This window comes from Lutjanus erythropterus, chromosome 16 (genome assembly GCF_056507025.1).
Source record: "Lutjanus erythropterus isolate fLutEry1 chromosome 16, fLutEry1.hap2, whole genome shotgun sequence".
Lineage (NCBI taxonomy): Eukaryota > Metazoa > Chordata > Actinopteri > Lutjaniformes > Lutjanidae > Lutjanus > Lutjanus erythropterus.
Window position 1 is genome coordinate 29,059,159 of NC_139332.1, and position 26,081 is coordinate 29,085,239.

The 26,081-nt window shown below is 39.1% G+C and overlaps 3 protein-coding genes across 4 annotated transcripts in view; all 3 read left to right on the plus strand.

Annotated features, from left to right (window-relative positions):
* The first annotated feature begins 488 nt into the window (after nucleotides 1–488).
* Nucleotides 489–7,024, plus strand: ndufv1 (NADH:ubiquinone oxidoreductase core subunit V1). Its single transcript, XM_084739347.1, has 11 exons — nucleotides 489–580; nucleotides 1,981–2,090; nucleotides 2,175–2,257; nucleotides 2,486–2,656; nucleotides 3,845–4,028; nucleotides 4,455–4,644; nucleotides 4,742–4,954; nucleotides 5,952–6,118; nucleotides 6,207–6,288; nucleotides 6,410–6,555; nucleotides 6,774–7,024. The coding sequence occupies exons 2-11, from the start codon at nucleotides 1,986–1,988 to the stop codon at nucleotides 6,849–6,851; spliced, it is 1,419 nt and encodes a 472-aa protein (XP_084595473.1). The 5' UTR covers nucleotides 489–580; nucleotides 1,981–1,985; the 3' UTR covers nucleotides 6,852–7,024.
* An 830-nt stretch (nucleotides 7,025–7,854) lies between these two features.
* On the plus strand, nucleotides 7,855–11,426 carry LOC146313307 (zinc finger protein 512B-like). Of its 2 annotated transcripts, none has more exons than XM_084739914.1 (5): nucleotides 7,855–7,941; nucleotides 8,465–8,600; nucleotides 8,736–8,851; nucleotides 9,961–10,104; nucleotides 10,203–11,426. In XM_084739914.1, exons 2-5 carry the CDS (start codon nucleotides 8,495–8,497, stop codon nucleotides 10,860–10,862), a joined length of 1,026 nt encoding a protein of 341 aa, XP_084596040.1. In that variant the 5' UTR covers nucleotides 7,855–7,941; nucleotides 8,465–8,494; the 3' UTR covers nucleotides 10,863–11,426. The 2 variants fall into 2 exon arrangements, with proteins under 2 accessions (XP_084596040.1, XP_084596041.1); XM_084739915.1 differs by having other exon boundaries at nucleotides 7,873–7,941; nucleotides 8,444–8,600.
* A 2,133-nt stretch (nucleotides 11,427–13,559) lies between these two features.
* kmt2ba (lysine (K)-specific methyltransferase 2Ba) overlaps nucleotides 13,560–26,081 on the plus strand; it is a 38,496-nt gene continuing 25,974 nt past the window's right edge. Inside the window, exons 1-6 of the mRNA XM_084738360.1 lie at nucleotides 13,560–13,933; nucleotides 18,672–20,187; nucleotides 20,479–20,645; nucleotides 21,124–21,210; nucleotides 22,116–22,272; nucleotides 25,654–25,930. Coding sequence (XP_084594486.1) covers nucleotides 13,631–13,933; nucleotides 18,672–20,187; nucleotides 20,479–20,645; nucleotides 21,124–21,210; nucleotides 22,116–22,272; nucleotides 25,654–25,930 — 2,507 coding nt within the window. The 5' untranslated portion in view covers nucleotides 13,560–13,630. The remainder of the gene's footprint in view (nucleotides 13,934–18,671; nucleotides 20,188–20,478; nucleotides 20,646–21,123; nucleotides 21,211–22,115; nucleotides 22,273–25,653; nucleotides 25,931–26,081) is intronic.

Below are 26,081 nucleotides of genomic sequence, written 5' to 3' on the forward strand. Positions count from 1 at the left end.
CTCATGGAAAAGAGGTGACAGTTCAACCAGGGAGGACGCCATTAATGTAATCCTTGCAGCTCTAATCATATTCTCTAAGATCATCCCTATTTGTGATTTTTTACAAGAAATGTGTATATCAATATATATAGATATTTATTATTGTTATCTACTGGTAAGAGGAAAAATATGTATTTTTGATTTTGGGGGATTATTTTAATGTTGAAGCTAGTTGAGGTGAAGCTATTTTTAACTACATAATAACTATAATAAATACAGTACACAGCTGAAGTTGTACATCCACACAAAATGAAACAGCACAGGTAAAAGTGCCTCTAAACACACACACACACACACACACACACACACACACACACACACACACACACACACACACACATCTTTAGTGAGGACAGACTGTTGTTATGAAATATTTTTTTCCTAAATGTTAAGAGAGGGCGGTTCATCCTGAGCATGTTGTGCAACCAGAGCTTTTAAATAAGCCTCCTCAGCAGCAGCTGTGTTGTTGCTGACTGTATCCGGGCCGTGTCTCATCTACTTCCGGCCCACATTTCATAAACTCGTTCGGGACGAAGAGACGGTAAGAAGACCCGAATGTTTGCAAACTTACATCAAACCTTTCGTCGTTTTAATTGTTTGAAATGCACAAGATGTAACAGCATGTATCAGTGAATTAAATCACGTGTTGTCACTTAAAGATCAGGATGCTAACGTCGTGAATCTGCTGCATTTATTCTGACATTACAAGGTTAACCGCTGCTAGCTAACTTAGCTTAGCGCTAGGCTAACAGTAACTAGCTGTGTGAGCATGTATGGAGGTCAGGGCATACTCTAAATATCACACTCAAGAGAGGGAAAAGAGCTCAAAATTAATCATATATCTACCATTCTTTCACAAACGTGTTGACCTTAAATTGTTTAGATTTAGATGAATAACGTCCCTGCAAGCACTTGCCTTCACCTTCGTTAGCTAACTCTCTGTTAGCTAACTCTCAATACCTCTGACATAACAACATCACATAAGGAGTTACACAAGATATTTGACAAAGCTGTTCCGATGCCAAAACATATTTAATCCAAATATCTGTTGGCATAGGTATTGTTCCACCCTAAAAAGAAAATAAATGTAGTGTCAGTTGCCTTCATTGTGTTGACAGAAAATACGGCTGAATGCTGAAACAGACCCAGTGTCGCTTTCACTCAGCTTGTTTTGATTCTGCTTAGTAGGAGTAGAAGAACTGTTTGGCAGTTCTGACAACTGGTTCTTATTACATTTAGTTACAGTATGGTTCAATATGTTGTTGACACTTGGTAGAGCCATTAAAATACATATAGTACGAATCTGTCTAGTTATAGAATACCTTATTGATCTGATGGATGCTCAGATTGATGAGTTCACTGGGCAACTGGAAAAATGAATTGGCACTTATATTTTTAGTCAGTTTTGTTGTTTGTGGTTTTTCAACACTACTGCTAATACTTTACCTGAGTTTTGGCATCAATAACAATTTTTATTGGGTTAATGGAGAAATATGAACTTTTTGTTTAACCCTTTTTTCATCTAGTAAAAGATGTCAAACTTTTCCACTGTCCAATGGCTGTTGTATAGGCACTTAACCTTAATAAGAGAAACAAAACTAGGAATTAAATCAGTCCAGTGAGTATGATTTTTCTGTATTTATGGGTAGAATATGGCGTGAAATAAAAAATAATATTCTTAATTATGATTACATTACTCTTTGATCCCCTTAAAATAATGTTGAGGGTTAGGTCGCTTAGAATGAGCCTTTAATATCTGAAGAGGGTCCAAGTCCTCTCTTATGGAGGCTGTTAATGTTGCACCGCTGTGTTTCTACAGTAGCCAAAATGGACAAAACAAACCACCATAGTTTCTCCTAGACATTTGGACGGGAAGGGTAAAGTGAGCTGCATTCAGTTGAACTGTCTCTCTTGTCATGTCATGGTCTCCCATCCCTGCAGGAAGGATGCTGTCCCTGACTCGAGCAGTGGTGAGTGGAGTGGCTCGTGCTCCAGCTGCTGTCAGCCAGGGTGGAGTGACCGTTATCACCCGATTCAACAGCACAGCACAGGTACCTGGCCTATATTTTGTTAAAACTAAAAAGTAAATAGTGACAGTAGGGTTAACATTTCACCCATTGGTCTTATTTTTCCAGGGTGCTCCAAAGAAAACCACATATGGCCCTCTGGCAGATGAGGACAGAATTTTCACAAACCTTTATGGGCGCCATGACTGGAGGTAACACATTGATGTCATTCTCATGTGCTGTGGAAAATGTAAAACATAATATTGATTTGATTGGGCCTCTTACACATTACAAAATACTGTGCTGAGACGCAAAAGTAAAAGAAGAAATCCAGTTCTGTGTGTTTTTGACTTGATGAGAATCTTTGTTGGATTAAAACTTTATCAGTCATTTCTAGAAGAACAGAACACAGTTCTCATCTGCTCATATTTGTGCTTCAGGCTGAAGGGAGCGCTGAAGCGTGGTGACTGGTACAAAACTAAGGAGATCCTTTTGAAGGGAGTCGACTGGATCCTCAATGAGATCAAGGTTTCTGGCCTGCGTGGGAGAGGTGGAGCTGGTTTCCCTACAGGCATGAAATGGAGCTTCATGAACAAGCCCAGCGATGGCAGGTCAGTGAGGAGACAGATGCGCATGTATCCGCTCTTTTTTGCTTGATGTTCTCATATGATTTTACCAGATTTTTATCTTAAAGACACAAACATCTTATTCCCTGCTTGCATGACATAGTGTAATGTATATCTGTTTTATGAGCTGCATGTCTGTTTACTTCCTGTCAACACTATAGTAACGTACCATTGTCTACAAACTTGATGATTTGTTATGCTTAAATTAGTTACTTTACTTTTCACAGTTTGCATTGTAGATATAAATAGTATTTACCATTCCTTTTGTAAGTAGTGTTTTTCGGCAGTATCTTTGGTAACCGTTAGCCATGTTATTAACTCCACAGAAGCAAAATGATCTTTCCACTGCTCCAACAAGCACCAACATCATAATTCGCCAAGCTGTGTGTGAAAATACTGGGAGAGAAGTGAGAGAGAGGTCAGACATCAAGTCAGACATCAGAGAAGCAGTAGAGGATGTGTAGAGCCTGAATATTATCTCATCTAAATCGGCGAATTGAGGTTGATTTCCAGCCAAATCAGAGTTGGTGATTGTTGGAGCAATGGAAAGATGAGCCTTGTACAATGTGACGTAACTTATTTAAGGATGGAAAACAATTAAGTCTGTAGTCGAAGGTAAAGCTACTATGGTGTTGACAGAACGTAAACAGATGACAAAGAATACAGTCTAAAACAAAAATTAGAGCCTCAATAATGAAGTGTGTCAGGAAGTGATAAATCCAAACTTAACTGTATTTGTGGATGTCACTGACAATTATTTTCACTGTCAATGTAATGATTGTTCATGAAAAAGTAACCAAATCTTGAAATCGGGAAAGTTACAGTTGATTTTAACATCTTTATCATCTTTTATCAATGGCATGTTATGGTCTGAGTGTGCAGTTTCATAAAGAATTCACATTATATGGCCTCTCTCCTGTCATCACTTCTTGTTTGCATTAAAGCTGAAAATGAAAAAGTGAAATCTGGGTTGACTGGAGCTGGATTTGTCTGGATTAGTTTGGCAGGTTAACCGTATTTGGATGGATGCTTTTGAATCACTTCTGTAGCCACACATGAGTTTTGGCAGATGAAAAATTCAGACTTGTTTGGACTAATCCATGACAGCGGCTGCTTTTGGGGGGGAAACATGAAACTTGCTCTATTTAACTGGGCTCTAATTTCTTGCTTCAGGCCAAAGTATCTGGTGGTGAATGCAGATGAGGGAGAACCTGGCACCTGTAAGGACAGGGAGATTATGAGGAATGACCCCCACAAGCTGGTGGAGGGCTGCCTGGTCGCTGGGAAGGCCATGGGGGCTCGTGCTGCTTATATCTACATCAGAGGAGAGTTTTACAATGAGTCGTCCAACCTGCAGGTGAGCATGAACAGAATCAAACCTGAGATATAACTTATTGTACATTGAAAGAGGAATTTAAAAAGTGTGTTTTTGGTTGTTAATTGGGAAGAGAGCTGTGGAGTGAATTATTTATGTGGACTTGAAAAGTTACTTTGGAATACAAAAAATCAGTGTTTGGCTGTTATTTTTATTTTGATTTAGTTATTTTTTTTTAATAATTTGTGGTGAAATTCAAGTAATGTTCAGAGTAAAACCCACTGATAGATTCAGAACAACAACAAAACAAAGTAGAGAAGAAATTATTTTAAGTTTGACCAAAATCATGTCCACCAAGCACACTTATGAATGTAAGAGTAGATAAATGTACAACACAAGGTCTGATTGCACAGGACTGTCTAAGAGTTCATCCTGTTAAAGCATTACATTTTCACTGTATGTTCTTAGGTGGCTATCAATGAGGCTTACGCTGCTGGGCTCATTGGAAGGAACGCCTGCGGTTCTGGTTACGACTTCGATGTGTTTGTGATGCGTGGTGCAGGAGCGTACATCTGTGGAGAGGAGACGGCTCTTATTGAGTCCCTGGAGGGAAAGCAGGGAAAGCCCCGCCTGAAGCCCCCATTTCCTGCTGATGTGGGTGAGTTCTAGAGTGCAGAGTGGAATCAAACAAAATAAAATATTTTTGCGTGACTGCTGAACGCTTATCTACCTCACTCTGTGCTGCTGTCTTAAAGGTGTGTTTGGTTGCCCGACAACTGTTGCCAACGTGGAGACTGTTTCTGTGGCGCCCACCATCTGCCGTCGCGGAGGCTCATGGTTTCTGAGCTTTGGCAGAGAGAGAAACTCCGGCACAAAGCTTTTTAACATCTCCGGCCATGTTAACCACCCCTGCACTGTGGAGGAGGAGATGTCTATCCCTTTGAAAGAGCTCATCGAGAGGCACGCAGGTACGAATTTCACTAAGAATGTGTTAAAAAATCTGTACAATGTTATAATGAGTCTACCAGAGTCATATAACAGGGACAGTTCAGATTAGAACTATTAGTCAGTGGTCAGTGATGTTGGGTGGCATACCCTGAGTCTGGAGAATCAGACAGGAGTTCCAGCATGAAAGCTAAGCAATATATAGCTGTTGACAAAGTCAGCAGTAAAACATATTTTAGCCACCTACAAAAAAATCTATATCAGTTTTAAGTTTGCACTATGTTTAGAATATTTTCCCTGCTTCAGTCTGTTGCCAGACTGCCCTCTCCAATGGGAAACTGCCAAACTCCATTGGCGAAAACTGTAAGTCTACATTGCAGAACACAGGAGTTGCTGATGAACCGTTGCCTCAGTCAGTTAGTTTGTTTGTGTTATTGTGTGACTGTGGTGGATCGGAGCTAAGCAACTCCGGTGCAAGGTAAAATTACTGATTTTGCCAGTGGAGTATTGCTGGTTTGGATAGAGTGATCTTTGGCTTATATAACAGCAGTTTTCTGTCATAAAAGGCTGCAAAAGGCAAGAGAAAATAGTTCTAAATATAGCGTTTGTGTTTTTTCTTTCTTTTTTTAACGTTTTTCCCCAAACTGGGAGTGAGCTGACCGTTAAGTACCTCATATAACCCAACTTCAAACAAATATTTTAGAGTTAATAATAACACCTTGGGTCTCAGAAAGATAGAGTGAGATGTTTTTATGACAATTGTTGTGGGATTTTTGTAAAGAAAATACCCGTTGTGTTTGGAAGGAAATTCCTTTTTCTTGTGAATAAATGAAACCCTCCACTAAATAATTGAGTGAAACTGCAGGAAGGGGAAACCTTAATGCATCGTTTGTTTATCTGCATGTGTTTTCCTGCACCACGGGGGTTATGGACCAAAAAGATTAAGACAGCTTATCGTAAGCGCAGCCTAAGTGAATGTAGTTTTTTTTTACTTAATTGAAACGAACATCTGTCTGGTAGGTGGAGTGCGCGGCGGCTGGGATAACCTGCTGGCTGTAATCCCTGGCGGCTCTTCAACACCCCTCATTCCCAAGGATGTGTGCGCAGAGGTGCTGATGGACTTTGATGGCCTCATCCAGGCTCAGACTGGCTTGGGCACGGCTGCGCTCATCGTCATGGACAAATCTGTAAGTTTGTCACCTCCGCAGCATAACTCATCGTGCATGACGAAATCTTGAAACATCTGTTACATCGGTGGATGAATTATTTTTGCAGACTGACATTATTAGAGCCATCGCCCGCCTGATTGAGTTCTACAAACATGAGAGCTGTGGCCAGTGCACACCCTGCAGAGAGGGTAAGAGCTACTTCCCTGGCTTTTATGCATCAGTGCCGCTGACCTTAACGCTTCACTAATCAGGTGTCTGTCTTTTGCAAATGTGTACTAAAAAATGTTTCTCTTTTGTCCATTTCTGTAGGAGTGGACTGGATGAATAAGATGATGTGGCGTTTTGTGAAGGGCGATGCACGGCCCGCAGAGATCGACATGATTTGGGAGCTCAGTAAGCAGATTGAGGGTCACACTATCTGTGCTCTGGGAGATGGCGCAGCATGGCCAGTGCAGGTAAACACGTCATTTATAGAAATGATGAGGATCTCTGGAAAATGACTGAGCTGACATTAACTTTTAATAGTTCTTTTCCAGGAATCAACACTTTCACTGCTTTTTTAAAAAAATATACACTGACGTACTATCTGTATTACAGTCTGCTATTCTTCTGTTTGAAGTCCAGAAAAAATAATGTATGGTTTTCTTCTGTGTTCTCTTTTCTATGTTCTCAGGGATTGATCCGGCACTTCAGGCCTGTGATGGAAAGCCGAATTTCTGAATTCCAGCAACAGAAGCAGGCCAGGGCTTGAAGGGCTCTCTCGCCTTCTTTAACTCATTTTCCTGCCTCACGTGTCCTTAGCCCTATGTTCTGTCACTTACAAATTATTTAAAGCGATAATGTGCCGTCTTATCACCTCATCATCAAGTTTTACATTGATGTGTCTGCCTTCTCCGAATAAAGTTCTATGAACCTTAAATTAGACTTTTGTTTTGTCTTCGTAATATTTCAATGTCAGCAGTGTTTTAAGTGTAAAAAATTGTGGAAAACACCTAAATAATAATTTTGTTCATATTTTTTAAATGGATAATTTCAGTTTAGTAGAGTTGTTTTTGATAATTAAAGCAATGTAACTATTATGCACGTGAATTCTTCTCCATCTGCTTTTTATTGTTAAATGTGGAGGAATAAAATGCAGTATTAAATCGATTAACATGGCCAAGGGTAATCACTTACAGCAGTGATTGCCAAAGTGTGAGCCTTGAAAGCCCTGCAGGTGGGCCTTGAGAGGTCATGAAAGATACATTAAATATTTTTGTTTGAATTTTTGATTGAAATAAGAAAATATTTATGATTAATTAAAGAAATATGGAAAAAAGAACTAATGACATTTAATTTGTGTTATTTATAGTTTATCTGACCTAATTTAATAAGTGTTACACTATATTTGGTGACCTATGACATTAACACTGGAATGTGTCATATCATCGGTATCATTAGTCTCATGTGTTGATCAGACTGGGATTAAAGGTTTGGTGGACCTCCGAACAAATACATATATATTAATAGATTACAAAAACACAGTAAAAGCAATTAATGAATAAAGGAATAAAAACAAAAAAGCAACACAAACAGACAATAAAAAGCAATAAAATGACGTCACTTAAAAGCAGAATTCTCACTTTTTCATGCTGATGTTTGTTTTTATAAGATGGTATTTGCCCAGCTGAGGTGATAAGAAAGACAATCCGCAAACGCATGTAGTGGTCCATTGCAGACAAAGCCGCGTTTCCATAATCTCGCGATAACTCGCGATAACTCCGCGGTCGGCAGCCTTTCCCACATCACGTGACGCGGGCAGAACACACTCCGCAGCTTCATTTCGGTGGACGTTTCGCACGGTAAGAAATGGATGCCTTTTCGAATTGTTTACAAATATTAAAGTCAAAATTGACAGTTATCCCTTACATAGCTGCAGGTGCAAAGCACATAGCTACAAAACGAAAGTAAGCGCCAGACAACACAATTTAAAATATTGTTAAAATATATGCGCACAGTCGTGTCGCGTTTAGTTGTTGCTAACCTTGCTGTGCCTGTCGACCAAGTCCGCTGCCTCCCCCATCCTTCTGTCAACTAGCTCAGGCCCAACATTAGCTGTTTCTCATCCTTATTTCATAACTAAACTGCTCAGATTAAATGAGAAAATCCCCCTTTTAATCGGACGTGTCTTTATGACAGACATTTAACATTTTCTTTAATGAGCCCAGTCTACAATGGTTGATTATTTAGCCTAAATGTCACAATTCCTCAAATGTACGCTAGCCGGCTACTGCAGTCGTCTCCCGCTTTAGCGTAAACGTTTAATATAACTTGTGTGCTGCATTTTCTCCGTGCATACTGCAGCATTGTGTTCCTGTGTTATAGCTCCATGTGGCTGGAACAGCATCTCAAAGCATGAGCATGGAAATGTTGAAGATAGAGCAAGTCATTGTTGGGAACGAGAGGAGATCCACCACAGCGGAGATCAAGTCTGAGCCTGTGGCCGTCCCTCTGCAGTCCTGTAAGATAACATACATGATGTGATTCCACGAATATAACTCTAACTATACAAATGTTGATGCTGAACAGTTATACCTATCAAATCCGGCTATTATATAGTAACTAATCACCAACTTGTCACCTCATTATGATGCAGATCAACATGAGAGTCTGCAGTGTTTTCAGTGCTTCATCACCTTTCCCAACTCAAAAGCCAAGGAGAGACACATGAGGAAGAGTCACCGGGACCAGTACAAACTGCAGCTGCAGCAGGTAGGAAAAAAGTAGATTAAAAATTGGGGATGCATGATATTTTTTTGGTTTGTTGATACAGGCACATAATAATTACCTGTCTTTCATGCCTGATATGATAACTGAAAATTTAACATTTTTTTTTTTTTTTTTTTAATAAACCCTGTTTATGCACACCTGGGGGTAAGGAAGCCTCAGGTGTAGCTATCAGATTTAATATTCCATAACCCTGATCTAACCAAATTAAACAGTTTTGACTCCTCAAATGATCAATGAAGTACATCAAAAAACTTGTGTCAATCAGATATATAATACCCCATATTTATGTGCTATCATTTAATTGTCATAATAATTAATAATATAGGTTTCCTATAACTGACCAATAATTTGACTGCCCCAATATTAATTGTGCATCCCTAGTAAAACGTAGTGATACAAACTCAATTCATGTGTAATAAGTGTGATTTTCAACAGAAGATTATTTTCATTATTTTTGTTATTGAATATATTGTACATTATTTTGTTGATTTATTGTTTGGTTCATAAAATGAGAAAGTAGTGAAAATGCTTGTTAGAACTCTTCCATAAAGGTGTATTGTTGTATCCAGTAGCTTTTTTGTCTGACCAACAATCCCAAATATTTGCAACAGCAGTGGGAAATAGGATGCTGTTTTGATTACAGCCTGACAGATACTAGATTTTTGTGGCCGATATCAATATTTGAGAAGTAAGAAAAAAATCAGATAATATATCGACCAATATTTTTCGTGAAAGAATTGTGACAAAGCTGCGTAGGTATGTGTGGGACATTTTACAGGCAAAAAACTTGTCAGTGCTCTATTTTGAACAAACCGATGGCTGATACTGATATAGCTTCAATAAACCTATATCTGATGTATCACTCACACTCTACTCTTTCACACTCTAAGGATAGAAGTCTTCTTAATCATTGAGGCTTTTAGTACATGACATCATTTTGGATGAAAATGGAGATATAATGTGGTTTCAAAATAACTGCTTTCTTCAGTTGATGCTTGTAAACACTATTCATTCTTAGAAAAACAAACTTTGAATAGTTAGTTCTTGTTTTTTTTAATCTATTTTTGAACACTTTACTCATCATTTTGCAGGCTAATATAGTCTTCACTTGCTACAAGTGTGACAAGTGCTTCAAATCTTCTGAGGAACTCAGCCAGCACCAGGCCTCCCATAGCACCCAGGAGAAACCCTTCCACTGTGCCTACTGCCGGAAAAACTTCTTTACCTTTACTGAGGTGAGGGTGTGGCAAGCTATATACAAGCCTGTTTTTTGCAATTAGAAAATGATAAAATACTTGTTTATTGTCTCTGATGAATGACAAATGTCTTGCAGTTGACCCAACACAAACGACATGAGTGCATAGAGCGACGGTGTCCCTGCAAAGATTGTGGCGCCATGTTCCCCAGTCCTGCACGACTTCGCAACCATCGCGTCCAGGTGCACCCCCAGAGCCCACCAGTGGCCGATGACGTCAACACATACCAGTGCTGCAAATGTAATCGCGGTTTCAAGACGGAAGAAGAGCTCCTGAAGCACCAGGAGAGATTTGCTGATGATCTAAACTGTGACATTAAACCACAAGGCAAAAAACGTGGTCGTAAACCCAAGTACACAGCTCAGTTAGCGTTGGTTGATGGCAAGAAGATCAAACAAGAGGAGGAATGCGAAGGATACAATGACTCTACCACAGGGGGATGTCCCTCCAATGAGCTGCAACCAGAGCTCAAGATTCCTTGTCCTGAAGCAGATTGTGACCTCATATTTCCTTCTGTTGCAGCCCTGCGGGCACACAAGAAGGAGCACAAGGCTCATGCATGCATAGAGTGTGATGAGAGCTACGCTCGACCTGAGCAGCTCAAAGCACACATGGCCAAGGCTCATGGTTCTGGATTCACCTGCTCCACCTGTGGAGAGACCTTTGCAGAAGAGAGCCACCTAAAGGAACACCAGAACATTCACACTGTAGGAGAGGAGGCCGCAGAACAAAGATAATATCTGGGGAAAAGACTGCAATTTCATCCTACATCATTCAGTAAAATGATTGTCAGAACATTCTCCGTAGTGTAGGTAGAAGATTCATATGTGAATATTTTGGGGTGAGAGTTTTTGAAGCAAGGTTATGCAACACAGTTGAATTATGTAGGTTGTTTCTGGAGTGACGTTTTTCAGTTGCTTTTAGAGAGACATCCTACACTTGTGAATAAATCTCACCTGTACATAATTATGAGTTCTGTCCACTTTAAGCTCATGTCACAAGGGCCTTTTTGCTGTCCGTATTACCTCTAATGTACTTAAAATGTTTTATATTCATTGTAGACTGTAACTAGCTTATTCTCCCCCAAGTGTGGGAGTGTTTTGTATTTAACTGTACTATTTTCTTTTCAGGAAAACTCATAAAGGTGACAATTATACAGGGAATGTAAGTCCTAAACATAATAAAATCCAAAATCCAATAAATGGACCAGTGCATAGGATTCTGTACTGTGGGACTTCAGTAATGTAATATTGGGGCCGTATATTTCTCTGTTCAGAAGTAAATTGTTGCATCAAACAATACTTGCATTTCCCTGTTGTTTTTTGTTGTCTGTTTGTGTCAGCGAGTGTGTACGAAAGGGTGAATGAGAGGCAAATAGTGAAGTGATTTGTCTGCTAAGGTTGCAAAATGTTAATAAATGCAGATAATTTACCATTTTACTGGTAAAGCCAGTGGTGGGTGGACAATTTTCATTTTCTATGTAAACTAGATGTTAAAAATAAGTTTAGTTTATTTTTTTTGGACCAAGTCAGAATTTCTACCAGTTGCTACTACAGTTATGAAATATTCAATTATAAGATTCAGTTATTAAAAAAACAGTAATAATGAACACAACAAGCAGTTACATTATTTTTCTAAGAAGAAGCACAAACATAAATATTAACAGCTTACTCTGTCACCATTCTGCATCCAAGTTCATCTCTTATAATTTTGATGAAGATTATGTTTTTGTCCTTTGAAGAGTAAAAGTACTGTAGAATTACTGTTATAGTTAACAACCATAACTAAATGGAATCTGAAGTGGGGTTGTAGGCCACTAACATTGGAATAATTTACTAAACATTTAACCTAAAATTCTGCACAATTGGTCCTGCTTTTGAATGCAGGACTTGGAGTGAACTATTTTTTACATTAAACCTCATCCTACTAACATATTTAACACTGACTGGGGTCACTGGGTATCTCAAGAAAAAAACACAACAAAAAAACAAATTAGCAAAATTTATTTCTCAGAAAATTTTAGTAATGCAATCAATGTCATCTGAAGAAGAAAAAAAATGATTATTATTATTTTAAGAACATTACAGTTAATTTAGACTATTGACTGGGGACCCCGAGAATAGCAAAATGTTACCTTGTTTGTTTCTTGTAACATCATTAGCTATTACATTACTGTCATCTGAAGAAAAAAAAACATTATTATTATTTTAGGAAAGTCACAGGTCATTTCATACTGTGTAAAACAAAAAATGTACAGAGCATATGAGAGAGTCTGTCTGTCTCCTTCAAAATGACTGACAGAGTGACCCTATTCCTCTGATAGTTAGTGATACTTTGAATTAGTGCCCATGGCAAACAGGAATTCAATCAATAAATAGTTCCACCCATTAAAACTGAAACTGAATCTATCAGCAGAATTTGGTGCTTTTGATTGGGGTTCCCCTAGACTCCAATATGGTATTTTAAAAACAAAACAAAACAAAAAAACAATAATTAAAACAGAAAACAATTGTATGAAGTCATTAGGAATAAATTGACTGACAGAATCATGAAAATGAGATGACACAAAGTACCTCTGCAGTCTGTGGGTACATCAATGAGAAGGAAGCTAAAGCACTGGTTTCATGTGAGTAAATAATCTGAATACTTTCCTTTTTTTTCTCCTCCAAATATTTATTTAATCAGAAAAATTAGGAAAACGGTTAAAAACAATAAATAAGAAGAACAAAACATTAGTAGGGTTTGTAAGGCACTATTGAAGATCAATATCCTGGTGGCTTTTTGATTTGTCAGTACTTTTTATTGTTGCTGAATACTGGGTTTTCTTTTGCAGCGTTTGCATTTATAGATATAAAGCTTGCCATACAAAATTAAAAGGTTTAAATACAACGTATATAAAATATGTAAAAACAAATATAAAAACATTACATACATCCAAATATTTTTTTATAAATATATAAATAATAAATATATTTTTTCCCATGTTAAAAATAACATCACTTTTTTGTAAATCAACCTTAGTCCCTCATAACATATTATATACATAAATCACAAATTCAGTAGATTTCCATGGCCACCTACTCTGAGTTTTAACTTACTCTATTTATTATTATATTCTTATTTGTAATATTACTATTATTTTATTATTTTATTATTATTTTTTTAATCTTATTTTATCTTAAAAATATTTTTGACATCAATAATCTGATTATTTTCTCCACCACTGCTGTTATCATAATGTGACGTTTGGATTACACAATTCTCAATGCAAAAACAAGAATTCTCAAAAAAATTTACACCTGATACCTTTTTAATACTGTTCTACACAAGCGAAGTCGCCCTGGTCTCTCGATCAGGATCGTCCTTGGGCGGAGAAGTTCGTTTTCCCATGATGCACCTGTGCTTCTTTCTATCTCGCGCCTTTGCCTCGGCGCAGTCCATCTTGCCTCTCACACCGCTGCTGTCAGCCTCTGCCAGCGCGCCGTCCGTGTTGTTGTAGTAAATAATGGCGGCATCGGGAGGCGGATTATCAGCTCCCGCTACCGTCGCGGGTTTGGGCACCCAAGGGGTGGCCCGGGCTCGTTTCCCGGGACGGCCGTGCACGCTTCGCAGCAGGCTGCGGTCGGAGAAACGTATCAGACTCGGAAGGCTGGGCTCGGACGACGGGGAGCTGCCAGCCGGAGGGCCGAGGCCCGTCAACATCGGCCTGGCGTTGAGCGAGGACCCGTCCCTGCTGCGCCTGCTCGGGGCGGCGGAGAAGCACAGGCGGCAGAAAGATGTGGGCTTCGACTCCAGCAACAGTGAGGAGGTGAATAAGCTAACTGTAGCATGTCAGCTCGATGGGTCACAACGCGCTTAATGGAGCACACACAGCCAGTTCTTTTAAAAGAATGTCATTTAAAAGACTTTGTTTGTTAACTACTTACTAAAGTGTTTAAGCTAACGTGAAGCTAGTTAGCGGAACTTAGCTTGCAAACACTAACCCAATGATAAGCATTGTAGCTAGCTGTGTGCCTGCAGGGTATACTTTAAATGGGTGAATATTTCCAGTCTAATTGGTTATGCAGATTTTAGTAAGTTACTGTCTGTTTTTAAATTGCCGTGTGGATGCTGTAACGCATGTTAAGTTGCATGCACAGAGATCAGTGTCTGTCCAGCTGAGTTTTTTTTTGCAAGAAAGGACCATTAGGCGGAAACTTTGGCGGTATGGAAACAACCGTGGATGTGTTTTGTTGTGGAAACCGGGAGGAGTCTTTGTTTGTTGATCCCCTCACGCGTTCTGTTGAGTTGAACTTCCCACACTGTGCTGACATCCACACACTGCTAATCTTGTCGTCATTAAAACGTTCAGGTTCACTCTCTCCTCCACGTTGGAGCTGTCAGCTGACGGCTCGGTGTTTTGAACGTCAGATTAACGTGGGATGCAACAGGAATGAAAACACAAACGTTACCTAAATGTTAATGTGGACCACATACTGAAAAGTCTTGGTCAGCACCTTACTAAAACCTAAGTTTGCATTGTCTGTGTTTACAAACATCCATCTCTCAAATCCTGCACTTCTCCCTTTCATTATCCAGATTCATTTAAAGCCTGGCTGAAGGAGGGATCAAATCTTTTTCTTTGTCTGTATTTATAAGGCCAGTCTATTTTAAAGAAAGAGCATAGTTCTCAAGGTTGACTACTAGCTACGACAGATATTATACCAGCACAATCACAGTGCTTGCATATGTAAATGATGAGTTATTGCAAAGTGCAGAGTATGATGGCTCCACACTAGGGCTGCACAGTTAATTGCAATCACAAGTGCAGCATCCAAATTACAGAACCAGAGGTAAATTGCAATTTTTTGAAAAACGAAAAATGTATTAGAGAACAGTATTATAATAAAGTACTGTAGTGCTGCATAGATGACCTGGCCTAAAAATCTTTTTCTCCAGATGTCAGAAAACATGTTTTGTTTGATACAGACCTCAGTAAACATCACATCATCACAATTTAATATTTTTTTTTCCAGTCAGCTTGAAAATTGTAATGCAAAAGTGACTGTTTCCACTAATCCTATCACAGTCACAGTTTCAATCAAAATAATCGTAGTGTGACTTATTTTTTTTTAGCAAATCGTGCAGCCCTAGCATAAAATTTTGAGAGTATTGTAGTGGTGTCACCTTGGGGGGTAAGAAAAATGATACACTTGAGTATGGCAATATTATGTTTTGTGATACTGTTATCGATTCTTAAAAACACTGTGTTGTGATATTGCGAGAGATGCAGAGATTATTGGTAGTAGTTTATCTTGTATTGTGTTTAAACCTCCAACTACCTAATAGCGGTGTTGTTATCTGTCTTCACTGTATCGCAATATATCAAATTGTAATACCTGTATTGTGATACACCTTCGCAACAGTTATGGTGTCCTGTCATTTAATTTTACTAAGACTAAACCAAATAGCCTCTTTCATGACTAAAAACATTAAAGTGCTGCACAGTTGTTTTTTTCCTATTAATTTTGTTTTAATCTTGTCTTTCTGCTCAGCTGCAGATAAAGATTAGGCTACACTAATATTATTACTATTGTACTATTTATAGAATTAGATTCCAGTCATGGCAGCGTAGGATTGTTTTTGACTCCACATCTTTCCTATAACTCCAAAGATAGATTTAATCGCTTGCACAATCCACAGTTTCCACATCTAAATATTCTGCTTCAGTAAGCCTTTTAAAAACATTTTCACTGTGGTAAGAAACGGTTTGATCTCCTGCTTGCTGTATTCACCTGAATTAAGAGAGTTCTAGCAACAATGTACAGCACCATAAATGACATTCTTGCAGATGTTGCTCATATTCATTAAAGAAAGTTAATCTAATAAAAAAGAAGAATAACGCATTTAATCTGATAAATCAGTACATTCAAATTAGGGATTTTCTTTTAGGATTTTTAAAATATGGCAACAGACATCCAAAGTTTCATATGAAAACTTCAATAGAAGTATGAGAAGACATTCGGTAGAGCCCCATGTTTTACTTTCAGATATTATTCCACATTGACATAAACCTAGAAATGCTGTTGGAAAATGAAAACAGTATCGTGTCTAGCCCTGCCTCTAATTTTCACGCACACTGTGAGATGTTTGCTGGACCATAGGTTAGAGATGTTCTGTGCACAGCTGTGCTCTAACTGGTAAGAACTGGAGTGCTTCATAATAAGACATTAATATTATACGAGGCCTTGAATCTGCCACGCTGTGAAGAAGCCAGTCTGTTCGATATCATTTACTTCTGAGGTGGACTCTGCTTTTAGCCCCAGTCAGACAGGATGGTAATAATTATCTAAAGCCAAATTGGATCTGATCATATTATTTAATCTCCAGCGCAGGGGCTTTAGTGTCTGACATCAGTCGGACTTCACTGATGCAATCCCTTTACAGTGGACTGTAACAGAATCACATGGCTGATGCTAAAGCTTGTGGGTGCTGCTTAACTGGAGTGCCACACGTCACTTAGTGCCCCACACACTCATGGGCTCTGCAGTGCTTTTGAATAGATAATCATTAGGGGAGTTTCATCGCTGACAAATCTAAAGAGTCGTTATTTTGTGCATTAAGATGGATATGAGTAATTGAAAGTCAAGTTGAAGTGTGCTTTTGATCTGCTGTGGTGTGCGATCTTTACATCTGAGATATGTGCCTGAAATGAGAGGGTGCTGGAGGCTGACTGTGCTCCAAAGGATCCATTAAGACTTTTGTAGTCATGGAGTTTGAATGTATACTTCCAGTACCCGGCTGTATAAAATTATCACTCTTTCACAGGAGAATTAGGCTGAACTGTGCTTTTATTATACCGTAGCTTGAGTGCTAAACTCCCAATTTACAGAAAAAAAATATTTCAATATATCTTGCTAAAAAATGCAGAGATGGTGCACAGTTGGAGAATCTGCTGAGTTATTTCTTGTAGTTCACTCAGATTGACTTTAAAATCTGCTGTATTTGGTACCTCAGCACTATTCTGATGCAACATTGGAGTAAGAGTTGAGAGCAGTGCTCCGGTGCTGAACCTGATAATACCTGCTAATACCTGATAATCAAGTAATGAACTCAGAAGTGGGTGAGAAATTATTGAATATGATTTTTTTTTTTTTTTTTTGCATAATGCCTGCAGTGGCTTGGTTGAAATTTAAGATCAGCTGTACAAACTTGAGTGTGCTTCAGTATAATAGCAAGAAGATGACACCCTTGCAGCAGGGATCCCCCCAACACTCTGTATCACACATATAACACATATACATACGTACATACATACATATCCATGGTAACACTAATTTCCACCAATCAGAGACTTTGCTGTTATCCAGACATCGTGTATAAAAGGTGTTTTTCTGAAAACAAGGTTGAAATTGTACAGACTTGTGGCTTCAACAGGAGCGTATTCCAGTGTCTCACAATCTCATAACTCGCACTCAGTCTACCTTGGATGGTTATGGCATTATGACTAATAATCCAAATCCTATGTTCAGGATATGAATAGGATTTTCACTTGTAGTCAATCAGTTTTATTTATACAGCACCAGATCAGTATAACAGGGCAGTTTTCATGTAGAGCAGGTCTAAACTATACTCTTCATAATATCATTTATTCACGATTTTAGTATTAGACTGAAAATCAATTGAAATGAGGTGTCAATTTCAGTAATTGAATCAAAGGCAGAAATGGTCATTTTCCCACTCATTTTTCATTCTACCCTGACTGTCTTGCAACCTGTGTCCAAAGAAAAAAAAAAACAACACATCAAAGACAACAGCGTAGCATACCAGCTGTCATTATACGTGACACCTTATAGAATATCTTTTTGAAGAAGAATTTGAAAATGTAAATGACAGTTGTCAGGGCATAAAACCAATTATCTGTTTACCTTCACAAATCTAGACTCGATAGTATAAGAACAACATAGCTGTTAATGCTTTAACCATTTAACAAACAGGATAATGTACAGTAGGCGTGCCCCTCTTGGGAAATAAAGGCCTAAAATAAATTATATAAATAAATAGAAAAATGTGCTCTAGACTCTGGAAGAAGGATAAAACCATTGTTGAATCACTAAAAGTCATTTTAAAATTAAGATTTTGTGTGAAATATATATATATGTATATATATTGATTTGAAAATGATTTTATTTACTTAAAAATCATGTTATTGCTTCCACTAAGTCCTCCAGAATTTATGATCAGCATTGCATCCATAGCAATGGTCTGCTGTTCATAGTAGGCATCTGCTATTCAGAAATAACAGACCAGAGATTGCAGTAATTGACTAATGAGAATCAAGTATTCACTGGAATTAAAAATGCTGGGATTATTTTGGGTTCGATTGATGCTATTTCATATGGAAATCCTTTCCTAAATGTCAGTGAAGCTTTGGCTTTATCATGGCAATATTGTGTGCTTGTGGTTGTAGCAGGTGGTGTACAACATGCCTACAGGTCTTCATTTCAACATGTCCATGTCTTTTATAATAGCCATTTAAAGATTCTTCTTTCTGTGTTTTTCTCCAGGAGGAAGATTTCACTGGATTTGGGACCACGAGAGTTCGCCCACAGAAAACTTCTGGCACCGTTCCTCAGTCGTCGTTACTCAGCCAAGCGAAGTCTCCCCAAGCTTCAGACCATTCTGCAGCAGCAAAGCCTCTCGTTGGAAAAATTATGCCCAAATCGCCAAAACCGGCTCTTATTGGGAAAATTGTACCAAGGATCCCTAAACATGGCCAAGGTGTCAAAGACATCCCAGTCAAAGACAAAGAATTACCTAAAATGGTGATTAAACTGCATAGCAAGCGGGTAGCTCTCACCAAACATGCAGAAGAGCAGGCCTCAGGTAGACAGAGCAGCACAAGATCAGCTGAATTTATCAGGAAAGCAGGAAAATCAGCAGCAGACTCAGGCAGCACGCAAAGCCAAACAGCCGCTACCTCAACAGGTGGCACCAAGCAAGATAAGCTGGTGAGCGCTCTGACAGCAGTCAAGGATGCAGGAGAAGCTTCCAAGGTCAAAGAACAAGGTGAGGTGTCAGAGGACTCAGACACAGACCAATCCCAGCCGCAGACATCTGTGAAACGCATGAGGGGCTTTCATGGAAACAGCAGATCTCAAGCAGTTGCTCTGTCGTTCACGTCCTTTCACAAACGACAGAGAAAGAGAGTGGCGAAGGGAATGGGTGCCTCTCCAGAGGCTGGAGCCGAGGCCGGCGCCCAGAGTGGAGAGGAGGCGGCAATGCCCCTTGAGTGTAAAGCTGCAGATTCCCCTGAAAAAAGAACACACAGAAGGCGACGCAGGTTTATGTTTGGAATAAAGCGAAAGCCATCAAAGGACGTTCCACTCATTAAACGTCCAAAAATCGGCCGTGTCCGCACTAGGCGTGTTTTTTATACTTATGTGACTGAGCCCATCCTTCCTGCACCAACACCAGACATGAATGAGCTGCAACTGCAAGGTCAGAGCATCACCCCGTCAGAAAGTGGCTCGTTTTCTGAACAAGTCCAGCAGAGCTCAAACAACTCTGCCACGCCGGTAACGAGTGCACGGTCCTCCCGCGTCATTAAAGCTCCGAAGAGGTTCTTGGACGAGGAAATGATTCCTTTTCCAAAGGGCCCTCTGGCCTCCTGGCTGAAAAGTCAGAGGGAGGACGGAAAACCAAGTCCATCATGTCACGAGTCGAGCTATGACGAAAGCTCTCTCCAGTCAGACGCTGACTCTACATCTGTGGCGGACAGCCCGTCTGCAGTGAGAAGGTTCCCTTCAAAGCCCAGTCCGGGCACAAGCCACCTGGAGATTTACAAGAACCTCAAGAAACTGACCTTGAAACTGGCGGAGAAAAAGAAAGGCCAGCCTGACGCTCAGGGGGATTACACGCCTCACGGTGACGGTTTGACTTCTCATGTCAAGAAGAGACGGAGGTCAAAGCTCATGATGGAGGAGATGGACTCTCCTGGTGTTGTGAGGAAACTAGCTGTGGTGGTGAACACTGATGTGGAAGCGCCATCACATGTGCCTTTAGAAGACACAGGCAACAATAGTAAGGATTATTTTATCTTTTTGTGCAATTATTTATGAAGATTTTGTATCCCTGTTGCTCAGTCCTACTATATTCCATTGAGTAGTCAAATAGACAGCACCATATAAGATCATGTGTTTACACTGCTTCAGAATTTTCAGCATGTTATTTTGAGAAAAAGTGTATATCGAGATATATGTTGTATAATCGTGGCATAACTTAAAAATGTTAAGATATAATTTATAAGCCATATTGCCCAGCCCTAGTTGTAGATAATCTCACCTGAGTTGCTTTATTCACTGTTTGGTACAGATGAAGGAGGAATCATGACTGTAGACAGTCAGGAGGCATCAGAGGTCAGCGGGCCCAGCCATCGAATTGGTCTCAGTGGAGCCAATAAAACGATGCTCCACCTGCTGAAGAAAGCCAAAGTCCAGCTCATCAAAATTGATCAGCAGAAGCAGCTCAAGTTGTCACAGGTAAGAATCCAAAATCAAAAGAAAAGACTTTAAAGAATTATTAAATCAATGTTCCTCAGCCTGGAGTACATGACTGCACATTGTCGATATTTCCAAAACAACTACAATTGTTGCAACTGAAAAGATAAGTCAGTGAATCAGGTACCTGATTTTATTTTAAATTGATTGTTAAAGCCATATTAAACATTTGTTGTTTCCAGGCTATTAAAATGAGAATTTGTTGCTTTTCTATGTTTTATACCATAGTAAATTGAGTATCTTGTGTTTTGGACTTGTGACTTGGACTCACTACATCCAGTAAACAAATTAAAATAGAATTACACTTGTAACATGTGCCTTGTCTTCCTATTTTGGCCTGACGTTTACAAGTCAGATTGCAAGTGGCTTGTTTGTTTATTTAGGAAGGTACAGTAACATAATCATGTTTTTGTACCTTTTACATAAAACTTTTTTTTTCCTTCCTTGTCTGGACCAATAGCTGGGCTCCAGAGAATCACGATTGCCAGTGAGAGGAAGAAGGAGACGAAGGAGAGTTGACACATCTCCCAAAGATATAAGTCGTCAGGTAATACTTTTAATTTGAAACACAATTGTAAGGTGCCGTAAGAGTCTGTCGTTGCTTTTATACAGAGGGCAGAGAGAAAACGTAAGCTATCCACAAACCAGAAAATGGATTAAACAAATTGCAGCTTTATTTGTGGATTATTTTTTTTATTAGAAAGAATAATAATAACTTTTGTTACAATTTTAACAATACTAATAATGATAATTTGTAAATGGGTATGTCATTTTTCAAAATAGTGGTAATTTTTAGGGGGGAAAAGATAGTTACCCTTAGGCAAATGACATGACCCATTCTGGCCAATAAGTGACAAATTAATTGCAGAAGCAAATATGAGTGCAATTTAATAACGTTGTTTTGGCTAATAAGCATAAAAAAATCTGTATTGTACATGGACATAATGATTTAATAATAAAACAAGTTAAGTAAAGAAAAGGAGAAGTTGACCGTGTTGCTCCTGTGTGCCACTTTCTTGTCAAATAGTGCATCTTGCTGTATTTTTTATCTGCAGGTGAAAAGTTGCACCACGTCATGTGGTGTTTCCTTTCTGCCGTCTCTTACAAGTTTGATGCAAAACTGTGACTGTGCACAGCTGCACGCTCGGTTTCTTTTTTAGGTTCTCTCTGTCGCATATACAGTCTTATACAGTCATATGACACAAGCAGCCAGTTAAATACTTTGTCACTGCTGTTTTGGTGCAAATGTTATATGACAGGGCTGAAATGTTTTGGATTTATTTAATCTTATTATTAATCTTTTTTTGAAAGGAGTCAATACCAAATGTGTAGCTTGCGAGTATCAAAGTATTGAACTGTCAGGCTTGGTCCCAACAAGTGATACTGTCATAATTTGTTTACAACCAAATATTTCTGCATCTCACAGTATTTTTTGTGTGCGTTTGTCTGCAGGAGCAGCCGCTGGGCGGTCCAAGGATCAAGCATGTCTGTCGGGCAGCAGCAGTGGCGTTGGGGCAGCCCCGGGCCATGGTGCCAGATGATATTCCCAGGCTCAGTGCGCTGCCACTTCACGAGAGAGAGGGCATCACCTTCTCTCCCTCGGCAGAAGGTACAGTGTGTCTACCTGTGTTGTTTTTAAGAGAATTTAGAAATTAACCTCTCTAAGCCTTCACTAGAGATCGGTGAGCACCACGGTGCATTTTACATTGCACTATATATGTGCAATGATTTTAACCAAAATGTTCCAATTTTAAAATCAACTTATTTTTACAATGTTTACACATTCTCAAGCTTCTTTTTTTGTAATGGTAACCAGTGAACCAGTAAATACAGGCACAAATGCATTACAGTCCTGGTTTATGATGGCATGAAGGAAATACATTGACGCTGATTACATATATGCTTAATGCATATATTCAGTGTTAAACTAATTCTTCCTGGTTAGGACCTGGTTAAAATGACCAGAAACTGAAACACAACACAAAGGAGGAACCCAAAAAGGGCAATGCATGCAGCACATTTGTAGATCTTCAAATTCTTCAGAACAACTGAATTCAATTTCTTCTAAAAAAAAAAATCTTATATAGTTTTTTTGTTGCCAACGCTGGTGGCAGCAATGTCGGTTACAAAATGTTGTTTTTGTTGCAAGCTTATTAACTAAAAGGAAGATGGTTGAGACAGCGGGTTGTGCACACAGGAGATCTGTAGCAAGAGGATTTTGCCTTTTTCGGCAAAAGAGTTAATGCGCTTAACTGGAGATGGAAACGCCTTTTCCAAATAAGTTGTGGTGCAGCAAACATTGAATTTGTATAACCGAGCTATTTTGGCCCTGAGAGAAGAGGAAGTAGCTGTTTCTGCTGTCAGTGTTGACTCTCTCATGAAAAAATAATTGCAATTTGCCTAATTAAAAAAAAAAAAAAAGACCTAGTTCTATAACACCTATTTTTCTGTCATAGGCAAACAAGTGGTTTTGGTTCCAGTTCACGACCTTTACTACTTCTGCTTTGTTTATTCACATAGGCTACGCCACCAATGTCTGACGAAACTACGCTTTGCCTATCCTACCACTTACTACAAAAACTTGAATAGATTTAATTGATTAATCAATTCCCCACAGAAGATGGGGACAATAAAAGTTCAGTTATACCATTAGTATGAAATTACATGCAATGTAGTTTTTAAAAAGGTCTTTAAAAGTCTAACTTGTTGAACCTTTACAGATGAGTTCAGAAGCTTAGACCCCCACAGCAGATTGCTAGATGTGCAGCATGAACTGTTGCTACTGTGTAGTTTGAGTTACTAGCACCCTGGAATAGACAGGATTACCACATCATTCACAGATTGATTGGGGAAAAAAAAGATGGACTTGATACTGTACATTACCGAGCTCTCAGGTAGGTTAACTGTTTTTCAATCCAATTTCTCACATGCTTCATTAGCATTGTCCAGAGTTAAATTAATTTCTGCTAATCTTTTTCAAGAAAGCTGCTCTGCTAGTGTACTATAATGAAAACATTCACCAGCTAATATATTCTTTCAAACTGGCATATTTAACTTTCTGCAGTTATAAAAACACAACCTAAAAAAATAAGAATCTGTTTTGTAAATAAGCACAATTTTGAAAGCTTTTGGCAAACGTAATCTGCTGAGCAAAAACTTAAAAATTGCTTTATGTAGTTGTAACTAAAATATTTGCCAGCAAAAATATCTTTTGTCACACACAGATTAGCCACCGCTGTTGGAAAGCTTTACCCAACACTGGTCGAGTGAGCGTCACTCAGTATGAGGTGAGGAAGTGCCGTTTGACAAATGAACACATTTAGTGCTGTTGGCAAAATCGGATCCTTACACAAGATTATTCCAGTTACATTATTCAATTAAAATTATGTCAGTCCCCACCTTTTAAGTAATTATTTTCAATCTGAGTCTTGCACTGTGCCAGCTGGCAGTAAAATACTACCGCTGGGGGTTGCAAGAGGTTGTCAAGGGAATTAAGTCTAAATCTGTCTCTAGCTGTTTTCATATCCAAAAAGGTCAGGCAGGGGAATTACCACCAACAACGTATTTGTCAGAGACATTCCAACCACCTAACTTAATTCTGCAACCCCAGTTCTAAAAAAGTTGTGATGCTGTGTAAAATGTAAATAAAAACAGAATGCATTGATTTGCAAAAACTTTTTGACCTATATTCAATTGACTACAGTACAGAGACAAGGTATTTAATGTCCCAGCTGATTAACTTGTTTTTTGTAATTACACACTTATTCTTTCTTAATTTGATGCCTACATGATGTTCCAAAAAAGTTGCAACAGGGGCAGGATTAAAGCTATGATACATCAGCTTTTCTTTTAACAACACTCGGTAAGTGTTTAGGAACTGAAGACACTAATTATTGACGTTTTGAAAATGAAATTATTTCTGATTCTTGCTTGATATACCACATCAGTTATCTGGGGTCTCTATTGTTGTATTTTGCACTTCATGATGCACCACACATTTTCGATAGGAGACGGGTCTCGACTGCAGGCAGGTCAGTCTAGTGCCTGAACTGTTTTGCTATGAGGCCACACTGTTGTAACACATGCAGAATGTGTGTCTTGGCGTTGTTGAAAAAAGCAGTGGCGTCCTTGAAAAGATGTCTGGATGGCAGCATATGTTGCTCCAAAACCTGTATGTGCCTTTCAGCATCAATGGAGCCTTCACATATGTGACAGCCGTGATGCCATGGACGCTAACACACCTGTTTCTCTGGAGTGACTGAATCTTTTAATGACATTATGGTTTATAAATAGTGCAGTCCCTAAATTCCTTGCAGTTTCGTATTGAGAAACGTTCTCAAACTGTTGGAGTATTTGCCCATGCAGTTTTTCCACAAAGTTGTGAACCTCACCCCATCCATGCTTGTGGATGACTAAGCCTCTCATGGATGCCCTTTCAGTACCCAATCATGATACTATCACCTGTTACCTGTTTACCTGCTGAATGTTTCATACAGGGTTTTTGTGTTGTTTTTTTGTTTTTTTTGAGCTTTCCACAACTGTCCCAACTTTTTTGAAACCTGTTGCAGGCATGAAATTCAGAACGACTGTATATATACAGAAATAATTCAAATCAGTTTGAACAGTAAATATATTGTCTTTGTACTGTATTCAATTGAATATAAGTTGAAAATGATTTGCAAATCATTGTATTCTGTTTGTATTTATGTTTTACACAATGTCACAACTTTTTTGGAATTGGGGTGGTAGAGTGACTCTTAATTTACAACACTTCAGGCAGGTGTATCTACATTAGTTTTTAGAAACCAGACCAGAATGAGTATATACATATATGTATGCACCTCCAATTACAGGACTTAGACCTGTCATGTCTCCTGCAGACTGAAGTTCTGACATCCAAATATGTCACCCCACATCACATGCACGTAATGATGTTTGAAATGTATAGTTTGTGGCCCCTTTACCCATCTTGTCTGTCTCTTGCCTCCAGATGTGGCAGACGATGACGACGATGACATCGCTGATCAGGGCAGGGCTCAGTGGGTTGTCTCTCAGGAAAGCATCCAGCGGCGGAGGAGGAGGGGTAGGGGGAAGGGCCGCAAATTCAGAAAACGGAAGATCCTTAGTCGGTTCGCACCAGGAGGAGTCCGTTCCCGGCGGTGTGGAAGCTGCAAAGGCTGTTTGGTAGAGGAGGACTGTGCAAAGTGTATCAACTGCCTCGATAAGCCAAAGTTTGGGGGGCCAAACACCAAGCGGCAGTGTTGCATGTAAGTTAAACTAATCACAAATTCAGGTTGTTGAGTTTATGGTTGACAGGCTGGTGAAGAGACAGATTATGTGAATGATTTGTGTGTTGCTTCAGTGTTTTTACACAGCACTGTTAGGATTTTGATGAATTTTAAGCAAACCTTTGAAAGG